The 21,070-nt window shown below is 42.7% G+C and overlaps 1 protein-coding gene across 7 annotated transcripts in view; it reads left to right on the top strand.

The window, feature by feature from the left end:
* The window catches only part of MARCHF6 (membrane associated ring-CH-type finger 6), an 85,277-nt gene that overhangs the window by 20,944 nt on the left and 43,263 nt on the right, over positions 1-21,070 (top strand). For 4 of the 7 annotated variants that reach the window (XR_010157145.1, XM_003310628.7, XM_063811087.1 and 1 more), the window contains exons 2-6: positions 8,171-8,267; positions 9,132-9,205; positions 12,156-12,299; positions 17,353-17,425; positions 20,693-20,861. Coding sequence is in view for 5 of the 7 variants with exons in the window: in XM_003310628.7 (XP_003310676.1) it covers positions 8,171-8,267; positions 9,132-9,205; positions 12,156-12,299; positions 17,353-17,425; positions 20,693-20,861 (557 nt within the window). In the remaining 2 variants the exon portion in view is untranslated. Of the gene's footprint in view, positions 1-5,753; positions 6,950-8,170; positions 8,268-9,131; positions 9,206-12,155; positions 12,300-17,295; positions 17,426-20,692; positions 20,862-21,070 lie in introns of those variants that run through there. The other 3 variants (XR_010157144.1, XM_063811085.1, XM_063811086.1) reach the window with 2 other exon arrangements.

A 21,070-nucleotide genomic window follows, 5' to 3' on the forward strand; every position in this document is an offset into this window, starting at 1 on the left:
TGAGGCAGTGGCTAGTCTTTTAAAATGCCTTCATTAAAGTTTCTAGTACATTATACCAAATAGAAATTAAAAGACATGCAAGTTGCTGCTGGCTGGCATCTATAATCGCAGCTATTCAGGAGGCTGAGACAGGATGATTGCTTAAGGCCAGGAGTTTGAGACTAGCCCGGGCAACATAGTGAGACTCCATCTCCTAAAAAAGTTAGCCGAATGTGGTGGTGTGCTCCTGTAATGCCCACTCCTCATAGATATTTCAAAATAGTAATATTTATTGCTGCCAATGTGAGTAGGCCAAAAAAAAAAAAAAAAGGGAGACCTAGAGACATGGAAGATCAAATGCCAATTAATTACTTAAAATTGATTTTGAGAATATGAAAACATCATTTTGGATTTTGACATTATGGACATTCTGCTCCATAATGGAGCAGAAAATTAAATTTCATTTTCCTTATATTTGTTTTTCTCCTAAGACCCAATTGAGGGGGGAGAAAACCCATAGCATCTTAAAGATCTTTATTTTTTTATCATGTCTGTGTACTGTTGTTAGTGGATATAATGCTTTATGAAATGTGGTCATTTCAGTAGTTTTATAAAATATGTTTTGATTTAAAAGCACGTAGCAATAGTGATCATTAATCCATTCATTAGAATTTTTTATACTTCATTATACAATTGACTCTGTGAAAATAGATGCTAGGGAGATTTTAAAGAGTTATTAATACTGCTTGGAAATAATAATATGTTAGAATTCCCTTTAGGATTATTATTTTTTCCCCACTTGAGACCTAACCTGTCATTGTTTTCATATAAACCAAACCACTTAAAGTAACAAATGGATTAATGCACTTGTTCTTCCTCTTGACGAACTCCTTGAAGAACAATTTTGGAAGTATTTATTAATTTGCTTTAAAATAACAACACTCATTATGTGTTAATATAAATACTGTTTTTTGTGAAAATAACTATTCCAAACTCCCAAAATTGATGAGGAAAGTGGATTTGTTTTATCTTTGCCAATCTCTTTAATACCTATTTTAATGAGAAGCAGCTGGGTCTTTTCATCTCTAGCTGCATTCATTCTATTATCTCATATAGCCTCTAGAAAATACCACTGCAAACTGGCAAGACAATAAGTGAAAAAGAAGTCTTAGGGGCTGGGCATGGTGGCTCATGCCTGTAATCCTAGTGCTTTGGGAGCTGAGATGGGAGGATTGCCTGAGGCCAGGAGTTAGAGGTTACAGTGAGCTATGGTGGTGTCACTGCACTCCAGCCTGGGTGACACAGCAAGACCCTGTCTCTTAAAAAAAAAAAAAAACAAAACAACAACAACAGCAACAAAAAACTTAAGTGTTACTAGGATAGTAGTTGTGTCTTTGCATTCTCTGAGTGAGAAACTTGGGATCCCAGTTCTCTTCTCTAGGCCAAGCAGAGCCCTGGGGCTTGATTTCAGAGTTGTTGGGTTTGCTTAGTATCTTGTTTGTTGGTTTGTCATTCAGAAGGACAGGGGTCTTCTGAAAAATCAGTGCCCTAATTCATGTGTGTGTCTACATCCTTCTAAGTGGAGATCCATGTCTCTCTCCCCACTCCACCTGTCCTGTTCCACCATTCGCTAGCTGGCCATCCACTTGGAGTCAGCAGTGCTTCCTGTGGTGAGTGTGCCCTGGAGTTTGCCACTGCTTTGGTCCCGACCACAGCTTTCTCAGGCCACGCAGGGCTAGGTTGTCTAGGTGGCAGTGTTTTGTATCATGGAATGAGCCCACCAAGTGACCAATTGCTGTACCCACGTGGATGTCACTCCACCTGTTGTCCTTGCCTCTCACAGGCAGCAATGTGCCAGCAGGACTGTCTTTGCCATACCCCAGGCCATAGTCAATGGCCGACCCATCACGATGTTCCTGGAGGGCAGCGTCCCACGGGTGGGACATCCTTTGTCATGCTGTGGCTGCTATACCCTACTTCCTACTTGCAAAGCCATCTGAATGTGGGCTAGGGAGCCCAAACCCTATGCCTGGGATCTGTACATCCACACTTGCACCCACCCTCCCTGGTAGATCCTACAGTAGTAGCACATGCCAGTCTCAAAAGTTAATCCACAGTATTGTTGTGAATGGCTGGATGAGGGTTCAGCTCCTATATAGATAACTGGTTATTGTAGGACTGATCCGCACCTGTGGCTTCAGTGACTCTGGTGATTCTAGGTAACCTAGATCAATCACATTTTCTCCCCACCCCCACCATGGCCCTGTCACTCTTAGGTGGCAGTTGTAGTGCCTACTGAGGCGACCACTGTGACCAAGAATCTTAATAATAGGGAATCTCAATTTGGTTCTGCAGAGAGAGAGCCTGATAAATTAATACCCTATCTAAAGAATGCAGCAGGCGCACAAATTACCCACTCCCAACCCTGGAGGATAATGATTAAAACAATATAGAACTCTTTCAAGGCCCTGTAGTTGGAAAGAGTCCAGTTTAAATCCTTTAAAGAGGATCTATTGCAGGGCAAGCCTGGTGCTGGCAGCCACGGTAATCCCACTTTCAATGTGGTGTGCTGAATTCCTGGCAGTTAAAATGCTTGTTTTTGGATCTTAACGTGCTGCCGGGGTCCATTGCAAGAAAGTCCATGCCTCTTGTCTTTTTGGTACCTTATGGGCTCTTCTTCCCTGAGTTTCCCTGGAGCTGAAGTGTGCACTTGAAGAAAATTAGTGTTCAAAGTAGCGTGGGCTGCCTGGATACTGCTGGTGGGAATCATGGAATGGGAGCGTGGTTCTATTTTGTTTGTGTTGGAACTTTGAGGAAGCTTATTAAGCAGGGCAGTTGGGGCATTAGTATTGCACCGCTAGGACTCAAATTCTGGGCCAGTAATAAGACTGATCAGAGTGAAAGTTTTTGCCAAGGATGTTTTCATTAACCAAGAATGAAGGTGAAAGTGGGAAGTTTAAAGATGTTCAGGTCCTGCTCTCCCTCTCCCGTCTCCCTCTCCCTCTCCCTCTCCCTCTCCCATCTCCCTCTCCCTCTCCTTTCCACGGTCTCCCTCTCATGCCGGGCCGAAGGTGGACTGTACTGCTGCCATCTCGGCTCGCTGCCGCCTCCCTGCCTGATTCTCCTGCCTCAGCCTGCCGAGTGCCTGCGATTGCAGGCGCGGGCCGCCACGCCTGACTGGTTTTCGTGTTTTTTTGGTGGGGACGGGGTTTCGCTGTGTTAGCCGGACTGGCCTCCAGCTCCTAGCCGCGAGTGATCCGCCAGCCTCGGCCTCCCGAGGTGCCGGGATTGCAGACGGAGTCTCATTCACTCAGTGCTCAATGGTGCCCAGGCTGGAGTGCAGTGGCGTGATCTCGGCTCGCTACGGCCTCCACCTCCCAGCCGCCTGCCTTGGCCCCCCAAAGTGCCGAGATTGCAGCCTCTGCCCGGCCGCCACCCCGTCTGGGAAGTGAGGAGCATCTCTGCCTGGCTGCCCATCGTCTGGGATGTGAGGAGCCCCTCTGCCTGGCTGCCCAGTCTGGAAAGTGAGGAGCGTCTCTGCCCGGCCGCCATCCCATCTAGGAAGTGAGGACCGTCTCTGCCCGGCAGCCCATCGTCTGAGATGTGGGGAGCGCCTCTGCCCCGCCGCCCCGTCTGGGATGTGAGGAGTGCCTCGGCCTGGCCGCGACCCCGTCTGGGAGGTGAGGAGCGTCTCTGCCCGGCCGCCCCGTCTGAGAAGTAAGGAGACCCTCCGCCTGGCAACCGCCCCGTCTGAGAAGTGAGGAGCCCCTCCGCCTGGCTGCCACCCTGTCTGGGAAGTGAGGAGCGTCTCCGCCCGGCAGCCACCCCGTCCGGGAGGGAGGTGGGGGTCAGCCCCCCGCCCAGCCAGCCGCCCCGTCCGGGAGGTGAGGGGCGCCTCTGCCTGGCCGCCCCTACTGGGAAGTGAGGAGCCCCTCTGCCCAGCCAGGAGCCCCTCTGCCCAGCCAGCCACCCCGTCTGGGAGGGAGGTGGGGGGGTCAGCCCCCCGCCCAGCCAGCCGCTCCGTCCGGGAGGGAGGTGGGGGGGGTCAGCCCCCCCGCCCGGCCAGCCGCCCCGTCCGGGAGGGAGGTGGGGGGCTCAGCCCCCCGCCCGGCCAGCCGCCCCGTCCGGGAGGTGAGGGGCGCCTCTGCCCGGCCGCCCCTACTGGGAAGTGAGGAGCCCCTCTGCCCGGCCAGCCGCCCCGTCCGGGAGGGAGGTGGGGGGCTCAGCCCCCCGCCCGGCCAGCCGCTCCGTCCGGGAGGGAGGTGGGGGGGTCAGCCCCCCGCCCGGCCAGCCGCCCCGTCCGGGAGGGAGGTGGGGGGGTCAGCCCCACGCCCGGCCAGCCGCCCCGTCCGGGAGGGAGGTGGGGGGGTCAGCCCCACGCCCGGCCAGCCGCCCTGTCCGGGAGGGAGGTGGGGGGGTCAGCCGCCCGCCCAGCCAGCCGCCCCGTCCGGGAGGGAGATGGGGGGGTCAGCCCCCCGCCTGGCCAGCCACCCGGTCCGGGAGCTGAGGGGCGCCTCTGCTCGGCCGCCCCTACTGGGAAGTGAGGAGCCCCTCTGCCCGGCCACCACCCCGTCTGGGAGGTGTACCCAACAGCTCATTGAGAATGGGCCATGATGACGATGGCGGTTTTCTGGAGTAGAAAGGGGGGCAAGGTGGGGAAAAGATTGAGAAATCGGATGGTTGCCGTGTCTGTGTAGAAAGAAGTAGACATGGGAGACTTTTCATTTTGTTCTGTACTAAGAAAAATTCTTCTGCCTTGGGATCCTGTTGATCTATGACCTTACCCCCAACCCTGTGCTCTCTGAAACATGTGCTGTGTCCACTCAGGGTTAAATGGATTAAGGGCGGTGCAAGATGTGCTTTGTTAAACAGATGCTTGAAGGCAGCATGCTCGTTAAGAGTCATCACCACTCCCTAATCTCAAGTACCCAGGGACACAAACACTCTGCCTAGGAAAACCAGAGACCTTTGTTCACTTGTTTGTCTGCTGACCTTCCCTCCACTAGTGTCCTATGACCCTGCCAAATCCCCCTCTGTGAGAAACACCCAAGAATGATCAATAAAAATAAAATAATATTAAAAAAAAAAAAAGATGTTCAGGTCATGTGTAGTTACGAACATAAATGTGATGTTGACCACTGCATTAATGCCCATGACCCACTAGCAGCTTCCAGGAAACCAGAGCCCTTTGGGTCGTGGTAGGGGGAAGGTCTGTGTTCATAGCTGAAACTGAAAGGCAACAGCAATAGAGACAGCTTAATTTGACTGAACATGAGCAACCTTACCTGCTTCCAGCACAGACAGGATTGTCCCATTGATAGTTATTCTGTGGGTGGGGGTGCATGGCTTTTCTACTTGATGAAGAGATTTTGGAGGTGACAGCGTGTTGGCAGTCCTCACAGCCCTCGCTTGCTCTCGGCGCCTCCTCTGCCTGGGCTCCCACTTTGGCGGCACTTGAGGAGCCCTTCAGCCCACCGCTGCACTGTGGGAGCCCCTTTCTGGGCTGGCCAAGGCCAGAACTGGCTCCCTCAGCTTGCAGGGAGGTGTGGAGGGAGAGGCGCGAGCGGGAACTGGGGCTGCGTGCAGCGCTTGCGGGCCAGCTGGAGTTCCGGGTGGGCATGGGCTTGGTGGGCCTGCACTCGGAGCAGCCGGCCGGCCCTGCCGGCCCGGGCAGTGAGAAACTTGGCACCCGGGCCAGCGGCTGCAGAGGGTGTACTGGGTCCCCCAGCAGTGCCGGCCCACCGGCGCTGTGCTCGATTTCTCGCCGGGCCTTAGCTGCCTTCCCGCGGGGCAGGGCTCGGGACCTGCAGCCCGCCATGCCTGAGCCTCCCACCCACTCCATGGGCTCCTGTGTGGCCCGAGCCTCCCCGACGAGCACCACCCTCTGCTCCACGGCGCCCAGTCCCATCGACCACCCAAGGGCTGAGGAGTGCCAGCGCATGGCGCGGGACTGGCAGGCAGCTCCACCTGCAGCCCGGGTGAGGGATCCACTAGGTGAAGCCAGCTCGGCTCCTGAGTCTGGTGGGGACGTGGAGAGTCTTTATGTCTAGCTCAGGGACTGTAAACACACCAATCAGCACCCTGTGTTTAGCTCAAGGTTTGTGAGTGCACCAGTTGACACACTGTATCTAGCTGCTCTGGTGGAGCCTTGGAGAACCTTTATGTCTAGCTCAGGGATTGTAAATACACCAATCGGCACTCTGTATTTAGCTCAAGGTTTGTAAACACACTAATCAGCACCCTGTGTTTAGCTCAAGGTTTGTGAGTGCACCAATCTACACTCCATCTAGCTGCTCTGGTGGGGCCTTGGAGAACCTTTGTGTCAATACTCTGTATCTAACTAATCTGATGGTGGGGACGTGGAGAACCTTTGTATCTAGCTCAGGGATTGTAAATGTACCAATCAGCACCCTGTCAAAACAGGCCACTCAGCTCTACCAATCAGCAGGATGTGGGTGGGGCCAGATAAGAGAATAAAAGCAGGCTGCCCGAGCCAGCAGTGGCAAGCTGCTCGGGTCCCCTTCCACACTGTGGAAGCTTTGTTCTTTCACTTTTTGCAATAAATCTTCCTACTGCTCACTCTTTGGGTCCACACTGCTTTTATGAGCTGTAACACTCACCGCGAAGATCTGCAGTTTCTCTCCTGAAGCCAGCGAGACCACGAGCCCACCAGAAGGAACGAACAACTGCAGACGCGCTGCCTTAAGAGCTGTAACACTCACCGCGAGGGTCTGCAGCTTCACTCCTGAGCCAGCGAGACCACGAACCCACCAGAAGGAAGAAACTCCGAACACGTCCGAACATCAGAAGGAACAAACTCCAGACGCGACACCTTAAGAGCTGTAACACTCACCGCGAGGGTCCGCGGCTTCATTCTTGAAGTCAGTGACACCAAGAACCCACCAATTCCAGACACAATTTGACTGGTAGTTAATCAATAACCAGGGAGACTAGCGTGCTAACCAGTTAGGTGAGCATTCGGCATCCCCCAATTTAGACAAATGGCATTCAGCCATCTGAGATTGAGCAGTTAGGCTCTGGATTGCCCAGCTGGTTAGCACACAGATGGATCTCTCCACCAGCCTAGAAAAGGCATGCACCCCACTCACAGAAGAGTAGCCACAGGCCTGTGATGCTCTTAAATGCCTGTAACCACGCACCACACTGCTCTCGGCATGTGCTCACTTGAATCCGATGGATGTCAGAGACCCGTTAAGTGCATTAGTGATGGGGATCGGGATTGTAGTAAGTCGTCTTTACGGAAGAATTTCCCGTGAGAGATTAGGCTGAAAGTGTGCATTAAGTTTCTGCCCATTCTCCCTCCGATAGGCCACTAGGGATTGGCTCTTGGCCCTGACAGATAACTGAGAACGGTCTAAAATAAAAGTTATAACCAGGGTTCCCTAAGTGGACCCGGGTAGGAGCTTTAGAGCGAGAGTGCGAAGGATCAGTCGCGGTTCCTCTGCCGTCGTGCTGCTTTGGGGCCACTCCAGGCAGAAGACAGACAAATATGCCCTTAGAGTCTTGTAGTGCTGGGCATGAGGGGTGGGCTGCGGTCCAAGGACCCCTTAGCGCTGTCCCTTCTGCTTAAGGTGGCTTCCGGCTCATCTCTCTGTGGCCTGGTGCTTTTGTGGCTTTGGGGTATCCCCTCCCCCCACCAGCCCTTAAAGTGTGTGTATGTGTGTGTGTTTCTGGGTCTGCCTACCTTGCACTCTTGTGGGGTGGGGTGACATGAAAAGCTTGTCTTCTAACTGCTGTTATTGTGGTGAGTCCTCACATGTGTTTTGTGGAGTTTAGGCTGTTAGGACTTTAAACCGTTAAATTGTTAAGACTGGAGTTTAAAACTGTTAGGACGCTAATGGTGACCTGATTTTACATATTTTTATTATTTGTTGTGGAGAGCGCAGTTTTAAATAAAACCATCTGTTTCTCTTATTTTCGACTTTGATTTATTTATAATCTGTCATACGATGGAACAACTTAACTTTTAATACATTATTTAGGAATTTTTTAGTTTTAGATATACACTTGAATAGCAACTTAATCACAACTTTCAGTTCTCCGTACTATTAATGTTTTGTCAAGTGATAGATTCTTGCTTTAATGTCCAATATTTTGGTTTGTGCTTGTTTCTTGCTTTTTAAAAAAAGTTATAACCAAAGGAAATTCAATTTTCCTTTTTCATTGGCAGACATATGTAGAGTGTGTCGGTCAGAAGGAACACCTGAGAAACCGCTTTATCATCCTTGTGTATGTACTGGCAGTATTAAGTTTATCCATCAAGAATGGTAAGTCATACTTTTAGAAAGTTATGTAAGTCTGAGCTTCAGTTTCGTCATGTATACAGTAACAGGGATCATTTCAATGTACTTTCTCTGTAATTATTTTTAAAAGTTTTATTGTATTTTCCTGAGCACAGGAAACTGAAAAAGCCCTTTTATTGTAAAAATTAAAAAATTTGGGAAAGAAATTATCCATTAATTCTTAATACCATGGCTGTTATTTTGGTGTATCCTCTTCCAGGTACACGTAATTACCCATTGTTTATTTCTACCATGGAGAGCTTATTTTGTCCTCTGAAAGTGTTATGATTTTCTAGTTTTGCTTGGCATAATAGTAGCTTACATTTATGAAGTACTTTTTGCCAAGAACTGTTCTTAGTGGTTTGTACATCTCAACTCATTTTTAATCCTTATAAGAAAACTGTGATGAGGTGGAGTATTATTATTATGCAGATGAGGAAATTGAAGCATGGGAAGGCTAGATAACTTGTCCTGGGCCACATAGCCAGCCAGTTAGTGGCAGAACCAGGATTCAGACCTAGCTACCAGGTACCAGTATTATCAGACCAGGATTAAAACTGATGTTGATGCTTGGAGATTCTTTCATGTTAATTTTGCTTTGAGGAAATTACAGTTTTGATTAATTGAACCTTTTTTAATGGTAGAAAAATGTGTTGTTTTTATCTCTAGCTGTTGTAGTTTTTTATTCTTAGAAGGCAGTTACAAAAAGTTAAGAATATTCTAAATTTGAAAATTTTGAAACTAAAAGCTCTGTGATATATACATTTTTAATAAAAACAATGTTTTCGACAAAACTGTAATGTTTCTTTGCTGTAAACACTGTACTTATGAATCTATTTATAATTACAGCTTAGTTCAATGGCTGAAACACAGTCGAAAAGAATACTGTGAATTATGCAAGCACAGATTTGCTTTTACACCAAGTAAGTTCTTTAGACATTTTCACTGCATTTTTTTTGGTTATCACTTGTGGCATAAAGGTGTTTGATATGATCAGTTGACAGAGGAAGGGGGAAAAAAGTGCTTAAGCACTTTAAAGCAATTATTTTCAGCTTGATTTTTTTTGATAGTAATAGGAAGTATTGATATTTAGGAAAATATTTTGAAAAACTGTATGCTGTCTTTTATCACACATGTTTGAGATTTGTGGGGTGTTTTTTTTTTGTCTTTAAAAATTTATTTACTTTTAATTGTAGACAGGTTCGAACACATGCAAAAATCTAACAAGTCCACATGAACCCATCACTTAGTGTCAACTCATAGCCTGTCTTGTTTTACATACGCTCTTGTTCCCTGCCTCTTTATCCTTTTATTTTTTTCTCTATTATTTAAAAAATAATTCTACCATTTGTAATTTCATCTGTACATACTTCAGTATGTATCTCTAAAAGGTAAGGGTTCTTTTTCAAAAACGTAACTATAATACCATTATCCACCTAGAAGAATAAACAATGATGCCTTGATTTCATCAAATATTCAGTACTCTTCAAATTTGGACTACATTTTGAGTTAAAGTTGTATAGGTTAGAATAATAGTCATAAAGATAAAGCTTTTTTTTTTGAGACAGAATCTCGCTCTGTTCTGTTGCCCAGGCTGGAGGGCAATGGCGTGATTTCAGCTCACTGCAAGCTCCACCTCCCGGGTTCACGCCATTCTCCTGCCTCAGCCTCCCGAGTAGCTGGGACTACAGGTGCCCACCACCACACCTGGCTAATTTTTTTGTGTTTTTAGTAGAGACAGGGTTTCACCATGTTAGCCAGGATGGTCTCGATCTCCTGACCTCATGATCTGCCTGCCTCAGCCTCCCAAAGTGCTGGGATTACAGGCGTGAGCCACCGCGCCCAGCAAGCTTTTTAAAAAAAAATAATAAAAAATAGAGAGGGGTTCTCACTATATTGCCCAGGTTGTTCTTGAACTCCTGGCCTCAAGCAATTCTCCTGCCACAGCCTCCCAAAGTGTTGGGATTACAGGCTTGAGCCACATTGCTTGGCCAAACAAAGTTTTAAATTACCGTTTTTTTCATGAGGCTAACTTTTAAGGTCAGTATTTCATAAGCCTTTATAAAATATTTTTGCAGCCTTTAAGGTTTTAACTATGATTCCTGTGCCTATTAATATTTAATATGTTTCATCTCAAATAAGTAGAGGACTGTGCTGGCAAGTTATTAAATATTTGAAGCATAATTTTTCATTCTGGGATCCCCTATATTGCCTTCCCTTACAAAGGATTTTTGTGTTTTAGTTGTGTGTGTGTGTGTGTGTGTTTTTAAGCATCTTGAGCTTCTCAATATAAATGCTGTAACTTAGTGTTTTACTTTGTTTTTATTTGATGAGTGTAAATGATTAAAGTTATTACATTTTCACTTTTGGAGCTGTATATTCATCATAAAAAAGTCAATTCTGTTATTTTGTAGTCATTAATTTTCTGTAGTACGTAAAAGCTGTACAGCTTGTCAAGATTCATAGGAAACTAAGACTAACTAGTTGAGTATCTTCATGAAATTCAGTTGATAGGAAATATGTGGGCTTTTACTTTGAGGCCAATAGAAGCTTGTTTTGTACATTTTAATTTTCATTTGATAGTTATATTCTCTATTTCTTTTATCTTTTGCAAAAAATCTCTATTATTCCTGGTTTTAATGACTTGCTCTTGTATACCAGATATCCTATCGAAGTCAATGATCTGTGGGCATGTGCCATTAAAAGTTGCTATTTGTGGCCAGGCGCTGTGGCTCACCCCTGTAATTCCAGCACTTTGAAAGGCTGAGGCAGGCGGACCACCTGAGGTCAGGAGTTTGAGGCTAGCCTGGCCAACATGGTGGAAACCCTGTCTCTACTGAAAATACAAAAATCAGCCAGGTGTGGTGGCAGACGCCTGTAATCCCAGCTACTTGGGAGCCTGAGGCAGGAGAATCACTTGAACCTGGGAGGCGGAGTTTGCAGTGAGCTGAGATTATGCCACCGCACTCCAGCCTGGGCAACAGAGTGAGACCCTGACTCAAAAAAAAAAAAAAAAGTTGCTATTTGTCAGTTGTTTATTTCTCAATGTTTATAGGTGTGAACAGTTTTGTGATAGTGTCCTTATAAATTTTAGATCATTGCTTTTAAACCCTGATATATCATAATTTCTTGTTTTGGCCTTACTGGAGAAAGAATTGTTTGTTTTTCCTTTATGTTCTTTCCGAGCTACCTGTGGTAGAGGTTTTTGATAATAGGCAGTGGTTTTTTGTTGGAACCATTTTAAAAGGGAATCCTTTTAAAATGTGGCAGAACTTTTCTTTTTCTGAATGTGTTGAGCCACATTTTTCAGAGTAGTGGGAAGATCTGAATTTATCATTTGAAATTTTAAGTATTATGCTAACATTGGGAAAGTGGCTAACAAATGTCAGTGGGATGTTTGCTCCCACATGAAATGATCTGCTGCAGACTGTTGTGCTTTTTGAGTGCTATTTAATGCTTATATTTGGGGGAGTGTTGATGGCTTGTTGTCAGCTTCATCTTTTGCTCCTGTTTGCTTTATTACATCTTTTATAGTTTGGGAAACCAGATGATTATATTGGTTGAATGTTAAAATATGTGTAAATGGGCCTTGTATGAGGTTCATGGCTATTAGCAAGGGATGTGAACATCTATTGAATTTTTTTTTCCTGCCCAGAGGCCTTTGTTGATTTCCACGTTTCACATGTGATTTGCCTCATAAATGACTTCTTGGGTAAATGTGATATTATAACTATTTGGTTTATTTTTTTTAAATAGGAAAAAAATTAAGCACAAGGCAAATATTGGAAGTTTAGTTAATGTCTATTTTATATTTATGAATTAAGCTATTTTCGAATCTTCATGAAACTGTAAGTACTTTTTTTCTGCTTATAGTTTATTCTCCAGATATGCCTTCACGGCTTCCAATTCAAGACATATTTGCTGGACTGGTTACAAGTATTGGCACTGCAATACGATATTGGTTTCATTATACACTTGTGGCCTTTGCATGGTTGGGAGTTGTTCCTCTTACAGCATGTGAGTATTCATGCCTCTGATTGGAGTTATTTAAACATTGCATAACTACTTAATATTATAAAGCAATATTGCATCTTATTATTATTTGACCGATGTTTAGTTATTTGATGTCAGAGTGTCATGTATTAGGAAAGCCTTACTTAGAAGATGTTCATCGGAACTAAGAATGAGTTTAACAGGTCAGTTTTTTGAATGAATGTGGGAAAGAACACAGCATACAGAATGGCTAACCATGAAAGTTCATGAAAGCGTTGAAAAAATCAAATCAAATCATAATTAGATATGAAATATGCTAGAGCTTTCAAGGACTACAAAAGACGGCTGGGCGCGGTGTCTCATGCCTGTAATCCCAGCACTTCAGGAGGCCGAGGCAGGCGGATCACGAGGTCAGGAGTTTGAGACGAGCCTGGCCAACATGGAGACTGAGGCAGGAGAATTGCTTAAACCCAGGAGGCGGAGGTTGCAGTGAACTGAGATCGCACCACTGCACTCCAGCTTGGGCAACAGAGCTAGACTGTCTCGCAAAAAAAAAAAGGACTGCAAAAGATGAATTCTTTTGGGATTCTGCAACCCTCCTTTAAAAAAATACTCACATGGCCAGGCGTGGTGACTCACGCCTGTAATCCCAGCACTTTGGGAGGCCGAGGTGGGAGCATCACTTGAGGTCAGGAGTTTGAGTCCAGCTGACCAACAAGGTGAAACCCTAGCTCTACTGAAAATACAAAAATTAGCCGGGCGTGGTGGTGTGCGCCTGTAATCCCAGCTACTCAGGAGGCTGAGACAGGAGAATCACTTGAACCTGGGAGGCAGAGGTTTCAGTGAGCTGAGATCATGCCACTGCATTCCACCCTGGGCAACGGAGTGAGACTTTGCCTCAATAAAATACAAATAAAATTTTAAAATACTCATACATGTAATGGTCATAAATAATTGGGAGGCTTATCTTTCAGATATAGGAGGCTCTTTGGGAGGGTGGTATACTAATCAACCCCCCTAATCAATCCAAAGAATCCTCTTGGATTCTTTGTTGTTCTTATAGACATGGAGAGAAGTACATAGTATATGGGAGGCAGAGTATATAGATAAGATTCATTAGAGTTAAACTAAATGTTTAATTAGTATAATTGATATCTTCATGTCTCCTTAAAATATGATAAAATAATCTTGATTACCTATGGAAATGAAATTCTTGGAAGATACCAACTAGCAGAATATAGGTACTGTTGAAGAGTGAGTTAGCTAGAAAATGTATCAAGGAATTCTCCCAGGATGAAACTCAGAGGGACAAAGTAGTTACAAGTGTGAGAAATAAATATTGACAAATGGAGGCTAGTCTAGTCTGTCTAGTAAGTAGTTCCACAAGGTAAAAGAGATAATGGAGATGAGGAAACAATTGGTGTCTTTTAGATTGAACGAGAAAGCTGGCCATGGTAAAGGAAAAGCCTCATGAACCTAGACATATTCTCAAGTTTTCTAGAGCTGGGTAGGGTGGTGATGGTGATAGAGGTATAGAGATTGTATGCTTCCAGATTATCCTACAAAGTAAAGAAAATCAGAGTGGCATCAGACTTAAAATTAGCAATGTTGAATGCTAGAAGACAATGGAAACTCAAAATTTGATGTTTTTGAACCTAAAATTCCCTTTCTGCAAATTACTCTCAGATTGAAGGACAAACTACAGATGTTTCAATGGATGTGAGGGATTGGAAAGTTTACTACCTTAAACCTTTTTGAAAAAACAGGATATACTTTACTAAATGAGCAAGGAATCAAAGAGAGAAAGATGTGAGATACAAAGAAGTGTTTCATATAGCTAAGTCTCAATTGTTAATCTGCAATAATTAATAGTTTTTGGGTAACAGCCTGGAACTAAAATTCCAGATGATCTTAACGTGGGAGAAATTGTGACGGGAAGATAGAAATTAAAGCTTTTAAAATTGCTTGTCTCATTTGTGGGGAGATTATAGATGTTCTAGATGTAGGTAGAAAAATACAGCATAACTGTGCATTAAAAATGTAGACTAGACTTATAACTACCCAGAACTGGACTCAAAACTACATTGTTACATTGTTAATGACAAAAGTGCCACCACAGATCTGTGGCAAAAAGATGGTCTTTTCAGTAAATGGTATGGCAACAATCAGATGGCCGTACAGAAAAAAATGAATCCTATCATTACCTCAACCTAACACAGAAATTAATTTGAGATGAATTTAAAAGCCTGAATGTGAAAGTTAAAAAGAAACTTCTAAAATAAAATACAGGAGAATAAGCATAAAACAAAATATTAGTAAATTGAACATAATTAAAGTTAAAAACTTCTGTTCATCCTTAGACACTTTTAAGAATAAAAGGCAATTGAATTCTGGCACTCAAAAAAAAAAAAAAAAAATTGAAAGCCATGGAGTGAGAGAAGATATTTGCAGTACCCATAGCCAACAAAGGACTTGTATCTAGAGTATATAAATCAATAACAAAAAGGCAAACACATCCCAATTAAGCAGTGGACAGAATTTTGAACAGGTATTTCTGGAAAAATAGCTAAATATACTAAGCTCTCCGTGTCTGTGGGTTCTGCAATGCTGACTGTAGAATGTGAGCATCTGTTTATTTTGTTATTGAGGAGAGTCCTGGAACCCATTCCCCATGGATACCAAGGGATGACAGTAGCCAATAAACACATGAAAAAGTGCTCAGCATCATTAGAGAAATGCACAAGGAGGGTGACTAAAAATAAAAAGAGTAGACAGTGCCAAATGTTGCTCAGGACATAGAGCATCTGGAACACGTATACAGTGATCGAGGGGGAGCGCATATGTTATAACCACTTTAGAAAACTGGCAGTATCTACTGATGCTAAATATTACAAATACCTTATGATCTAGCAGTTCCATTCTTGGGAATATAACTAACAGAACAAGAACTTTCTGTTCACTAAAGGACATATGTATAAGAATGACCACAGCAGTTTTATTAATAGTACTTAAAAACTGATATCAGTCAAATGCCTATTAATAGTAGAATGGATACATTGTGGTTTATTCATGCAACGGAATACTACATAGCAGTGAAAAAAGAGCTGACTATTGTGACATGGAATAACATGGATTAATTTTGCTTCTTTGACAAAAACAAGCCAGGCACAAAATTGTATGATTGCATGTGTGTGAAATTTTAAAACAGGTTACATTCATCTATAGTGGTAGAGATCTGAATAGTGGTTACCTTTTGCAGGGGCTGTTGCCTGGGAAGAAGCTTGAGGGAGCCTTCTGGGGAGCTGGAAGTGTTGAACATCTTGATTTGGGTGGTAGTTACCGAAGATATACATATTTTAAGAATTCACCCATCTGTACACTTAAGATTTATGTAAAATATACTTTAATAAAGACATAACAAAACTCAAGGGCAAGTGCTAGAAGAATAGAAATAGGATGAGTGGGAAACAGCAAATAAAATTTGGAAATTTCAAACAAAGGCAGGAAAGAAAGGAAGGGAATGCAGAGGAAGGAAATAGGGAAATAAAATTAAATACATCTGTAATCATAAGGGTTTAGATTTCTCTGTTACGAGAGAGCTTCATAGATGTGTAGGTATGAAACTTGCACTACTACAAGAGATAAATACAAAGCAGCACAGGTTAATGCTAAAGAGATACAAAAATAGTTTTGTTAGCAAATGGCTAACAAAAAGCCAGAGCAATATTAATCAGCCAGTTATCATTCAAATGCATTAAATGGGACAAAGCATTATATTTCATATTAATAAAAGGCATAATCCACTAAGAAAATAGAATTAAAAAACTTTTATACACCAGAAAGCTGGGCCTTGAAAGATGTAAAGCATTCACAGTCATAGTGAAAGACTTAACATGCCTCTTTGAAATCAGTAGATGAAATAGGCAAAAGTAAGGACTTACAAGATTTAACAGTTATTAATCACAAGCTTGATTTCTGTTCTAATTTGTTTATATACAGATACACACAATTTAAATTACATCACACGATACATATTCTGTAACTTTTCTCTTTAGCTTAGCATCATATCCTGGTGGTCTTTCCATGTACGTGAGTGTTGTGCTGTCTTATTTTTTTTTTTTTTTAGCGATACACAGCACTCTGTAGTAAGAAGGCCTGTTGCACATGAATCCATTTACCTATATGAACATTTGGTTTGTCAGTTTTACATTGTTACAAGCATACTTGCCTGAGTATTTTATAAACATGTAAGTAATTTTTATTACAGAAAATCTTTTCCTACCTTTCCATTTTGACTTGGTTTTGAAAACAGCCATTGAAGTCACTGAAAATCTGAATGGAAGTCTCCGATACAAGGCTATATAGGGAATGCTTAAGCTAATACACAAATACTGGTTTGAAAGAAAGCCTCAGGTTTTTATTCTTGTGCCCCATTTTCAAATCTGTGGTCTGTTATCTCATTCTGTCTAGAATTCTGCCTTCCTGACTAAAAGACTTTCTGCCTTGATAGCAGTTCGTTCACCCATACTTTGTCTTTCTCTAAATGGCCAGAATTTAGAATAATTATATTCTGTATTTTAGAGGACCTGTGAATCTGTGCTTTTAAAATATTGGTTGTCAGGTTGCCATTTATGGCATTGCAGTACATACTCTACTGAAAAATTCTCTTAATTTCAAAGACTTATACCTCCAAAACTGAAAACTTTTATAGTCATGAGCAGACTTAATGAATTTTGGAATTCTAGAATTTAAAAAATTCTTCATATTATAATTTTGGAGATCTTTACTTTAGATTTTTCTTTTCAAACATCTAAGCTCATTCAATAAAAAAAAGCAACTAAACCTAGAGAGAATCTAAGCGCTAAACATGATTGTGTAACATTTACTCTTCATTGTCACTATATTTGTGCTTGACTGTGTTTTTAAAAATTTAATATTTTGAGACTTAGGCTTGTAAAGACTAAATGTTTATTTCAGTGGCATTTGTGGCATTCCACTTTACCTCTGCTTTCTTGAGCAGCTATGCGAATTCATGATGCGAGTTGTGACTGTGTGCCATCATGCTCTTTTTCGGTAGGCCGCATCTACAAGTGCTTGTTTACTGGCTCCGTGAGCTCACTACTGACGCTGCCATTAGATATGCTGTCAACGTGAGTATTGAACCTCTGTGACGAATGTTGCATGATGTAGATGATGCTTGCTTTTTTCCTTGCATATTTATTTTTATTATAATTTGTAAATTCTTTTGTTTTGAGAACAATAATTTATGTCTATTACACTAACAGTTATAGCTGCAGTAGAAGTAGCTGATAAATGTAAATGACACTTCTTTTAAAACATACCTGTTTTATGGGACTGTTTTGTGATGATGGGATGACTTTTCTTTCTTTCTTTTTTTTTTTTGAGATGGAGTCTTGTTCTGTTGTCCAGGCTGGAGTATAATGGTGCGATCTCGGCTCACTGCAACCTCCGCCTCCTGAGTTCAAGCGATTCTCTTGCCTCAGCCTCCCGAGTAGCTGGGATTACAGGCACTCGCCACCATGCCTGGCTAATTTTTGTATTTTTAGTAGAGACAGGGTTTCACCATGTTGGTCACTCTGGTCTCGAACTCCTGACCTCAGGTGATCCACCCACTTCGGGCTCCCAAAGTGCTGGGATTACAGGCGTGAGCCACCGCGCCCATCCAGGATGACTTTTTAAATAGGCTGTCACGCAGTTTGAGATACATACTACTGTCTTATGTTCACAAAAGTTTTTTTGTTTTGTTTTGTTTTTTTAAATGGAGCCTCGCTCTATTACCTGGGGTAGGGTGCAGTGGTGTGATCTCTGCTCACTGCAACTTCTGCCTCCTGGGTCTCCTACTTCAGCCTCCTGAATAGCTGGGATTACAAGCATGTGGCAGCAAGCCAGGCTAATATTTTGTATTTTTAGTAGAGATGGGGTTTCACCATGTTAGCCAGGCTTGTCTCAAACTCCTAACCTCAAGTAATCTGCCCGCCTCGGCCTCTCAAAGTGCTGGGGTTACAGGCATGAGTCACTGTGCTTGCCCAAGAGTTCATTTTAACATGTGTTTTTAACATACACATTTGAACTCAAATTTATTTTTTAAATGTTTTCCATGATTATTAGAATATAAATGCTAAGAACTTGCCTGTAGTTACTTTACTATATCTTGATATTAAGCATTATTGCTTGCCTTATATTGGCAGGCTTCTTTTTCCCTCTCACCCGATAGGCTTGAGTGTCACCTGAACTGCTTTCATTAGACTACTCATTGACTCCAGAGGACCACTGGAAGCCTAGTGGGGCTAGTCAAAATAAATTATAAACATGGCTTGGTTTTAGCTGTCTTTTACAGTTTGAAAGATTGAGCCAGTTTTTCTGATAGCAGTTGTGACCAAACTACTTTTTTTCTGAGTAATGTTTTACACTCTCTATAGAATTTTTTTTTCTGTGAAATTTTACTTTAAATTTCCTTAATGTCTTATCAGTTTCTATGTATTCTGTAGCTCAGTAATTGAGGTCATCTCTAGGTGCACTGTATCAGTCATCTATTGCTGCAAAACAAACTGTCCCAAACCTTAGTGGCTTAAAACAGCTACCATTTTATTTGCTTATAATTCTGGGGTCAGCAGTTTGGGCTGGGCTTAGCTGAGCTTTTCATCTATTGGGCTTGCCTAGGTCACTCAGCTGTTTTACTGGGACTTAATGATCTAAGATGGTTTGTCTGAGATGCCTTGGTTCTTCTCTTTGTGGCCTCTTATCTTCTAAAAGGCTAGTAGGGCTTCTTTACATGGTAGTCTCAGGGCAGCATTCTAGAAGGGCAAGAGAAGAAGCTTGCAGGCCCTCCTCTGCGCTCTGGAACTTGGGCAGCATCGCCTTTGTCCAGGATTCACAAAACCAGTCCAGATTAAAGGAATAAGGAAAAAGGACTCCAGAGTTTGTCACCAAATGTTTAAAATCTGTAACAAACAGTTAGGATTATTGCTGATGGCAAGGAAGATGTAAAGGGGATATTTTGGTCCCAACCTTTCAGAATTTAGTAGCCTGGAGAGTTCCTTACTAAGGTGGTAGTTAGGATTCCTCTTTTGATTCAGGACATATTGCAGACTATATTTTCCTAGAGGCCATACCAGTTTAGTTTAAGTTTGGAGCTGCTGGGTCAAGGTCTACCAGATTGACCCTTCTCGGGTTTTCTATGGAGGAAAAAAGTGATTCCATTAAAATAATGGATTTTCCAATGGCTAAGAGTCCAGAGGTTTTTGAGTTATCTGTGAATAATTCTGAAATCATAAACATGGACTAGGGAAGGAAAGATAAGCCTCTTAAGAGAGGAAAAGGACAAAATGGTCTTCAGTATCATGATATTTGATGCATTTTCTTGTATGATTACTAAAGGAACCATACTTTGCCTTTCTGAATTTGTTGAGAAACTAATACACTTTTGGTATGATTGCAGTTAGCATCAAAACTTGGTTTGCTTTCTAAATGAAAAACTTCTTTTATTTTGAGATGGAGTCTCACTCTGTACCCATGCTGGAGTACGGTGGCTCAATCTTGGCTTACTGCAGCCCCCGCCTCCTGGGTTCAAGCGATTCTCCTGCCTCAGCCTCCCGAGTAGCTGGAATTATAGGTGCACACCATCATGCCTGGCTAATTTTTGTATTTTTAGTACAGATGGGGTTTCACCATGTTGGCCAGGCTGGTCTCAACTCCTGACCTCAAGTGATCCACCTGCCTTGGCCTCCCAAAGTGCTGGGATTACAGGCATGAGCTACTGCACCTGGCCAAGTGACAAACTTCTATAAAATTTATAATAGACCTCTTTGTCTTACATATGGCATACTGAATATCTCTCAACCTTCATTTCTTTATGTTGTCATTAGACTTATCTGGAGGAGCTTCTCCTCTTTTCTGATTTGATGATTCTATTAATTTGTGTGGGTTCAGGTGTCAGCTAATCAAGTTTTTAAACGTGTGTAAAATAAAGATACAGAAATTCTTAGAGTTGGACAGAGTTTTTAACCTTTGGTAAATTACATAAATTTAATGCTTGGCCTTTGTCAAGTGTTAGACTGCTTTTGTCTTTTTTTGCTTGCTGCCTTTCTGTTTCTAGGCCATTTTCAAAAGATAGGCTATGGATAGGTAATTTCCATATAGTTCTGATGGTATTTGATGCCTAAATAAAATACATAATACAAGTATATAAATATGTATAGGTTCTCTTATAAGTAGAATTTCACCATAATCACAAATAGTTCTTTTGGAGAAACTTGAGATTTTCATCCAAAAAATTATGATTTATTCTTCTGGCTGTTTTTTTTTTCTGAGACTTTAGTATAAGAAAATTTTTTACCTTTGTTTTCCTAATTTTAAGTCTTCTTTGGAGTAATTATATGTACTTTTTTTTTTAATAGGGAAAATTTGTTGGCAGATTGTTTGCAGGGTTGTTTTGTGGTGACGTGCACACTGTGTGCATTCATCAGCCTGGTGTGGTTGAGAGAGCAGATAGTCCATGGGGGAGCACCAATTTGGTTGGAGCATGCTGCCCCACCCTTCAATGCTGCGGGGCATCACCAAAATGAGGTAACTCCCCTACCCCAAAATTGATTTTACTTAGGTAGGTCATGAGAATTATTGTTTCTCTCTGAGACTCAAACTCTTGACTTCCATGTCCCTCATAAACATTCTTTTGTTATTACAAAGGAGGGCAGCGGAAAGGTTTGGGTGAAGATGAAGAGAAATGTGAAAAATCAAGAAAGTGGTATTACGACTTTGCCCCTTAATTTTCTAGT

This window comes from Pan troglodytes, chromosome 4, assembly GCF_028858775.2.
Source record: "Pan troglodytes isolate AG18354 chromosome 4, NHGRI_mPanTro3-v2.0_pri, whole genome shotgun sequence".
In the NCBI taxonomy this organism is placed as follows: Eukaryota; Metazoa; Chordata; class Mammalia; order Primates; family Hominidae; genus Pan; species Pan troglodytes.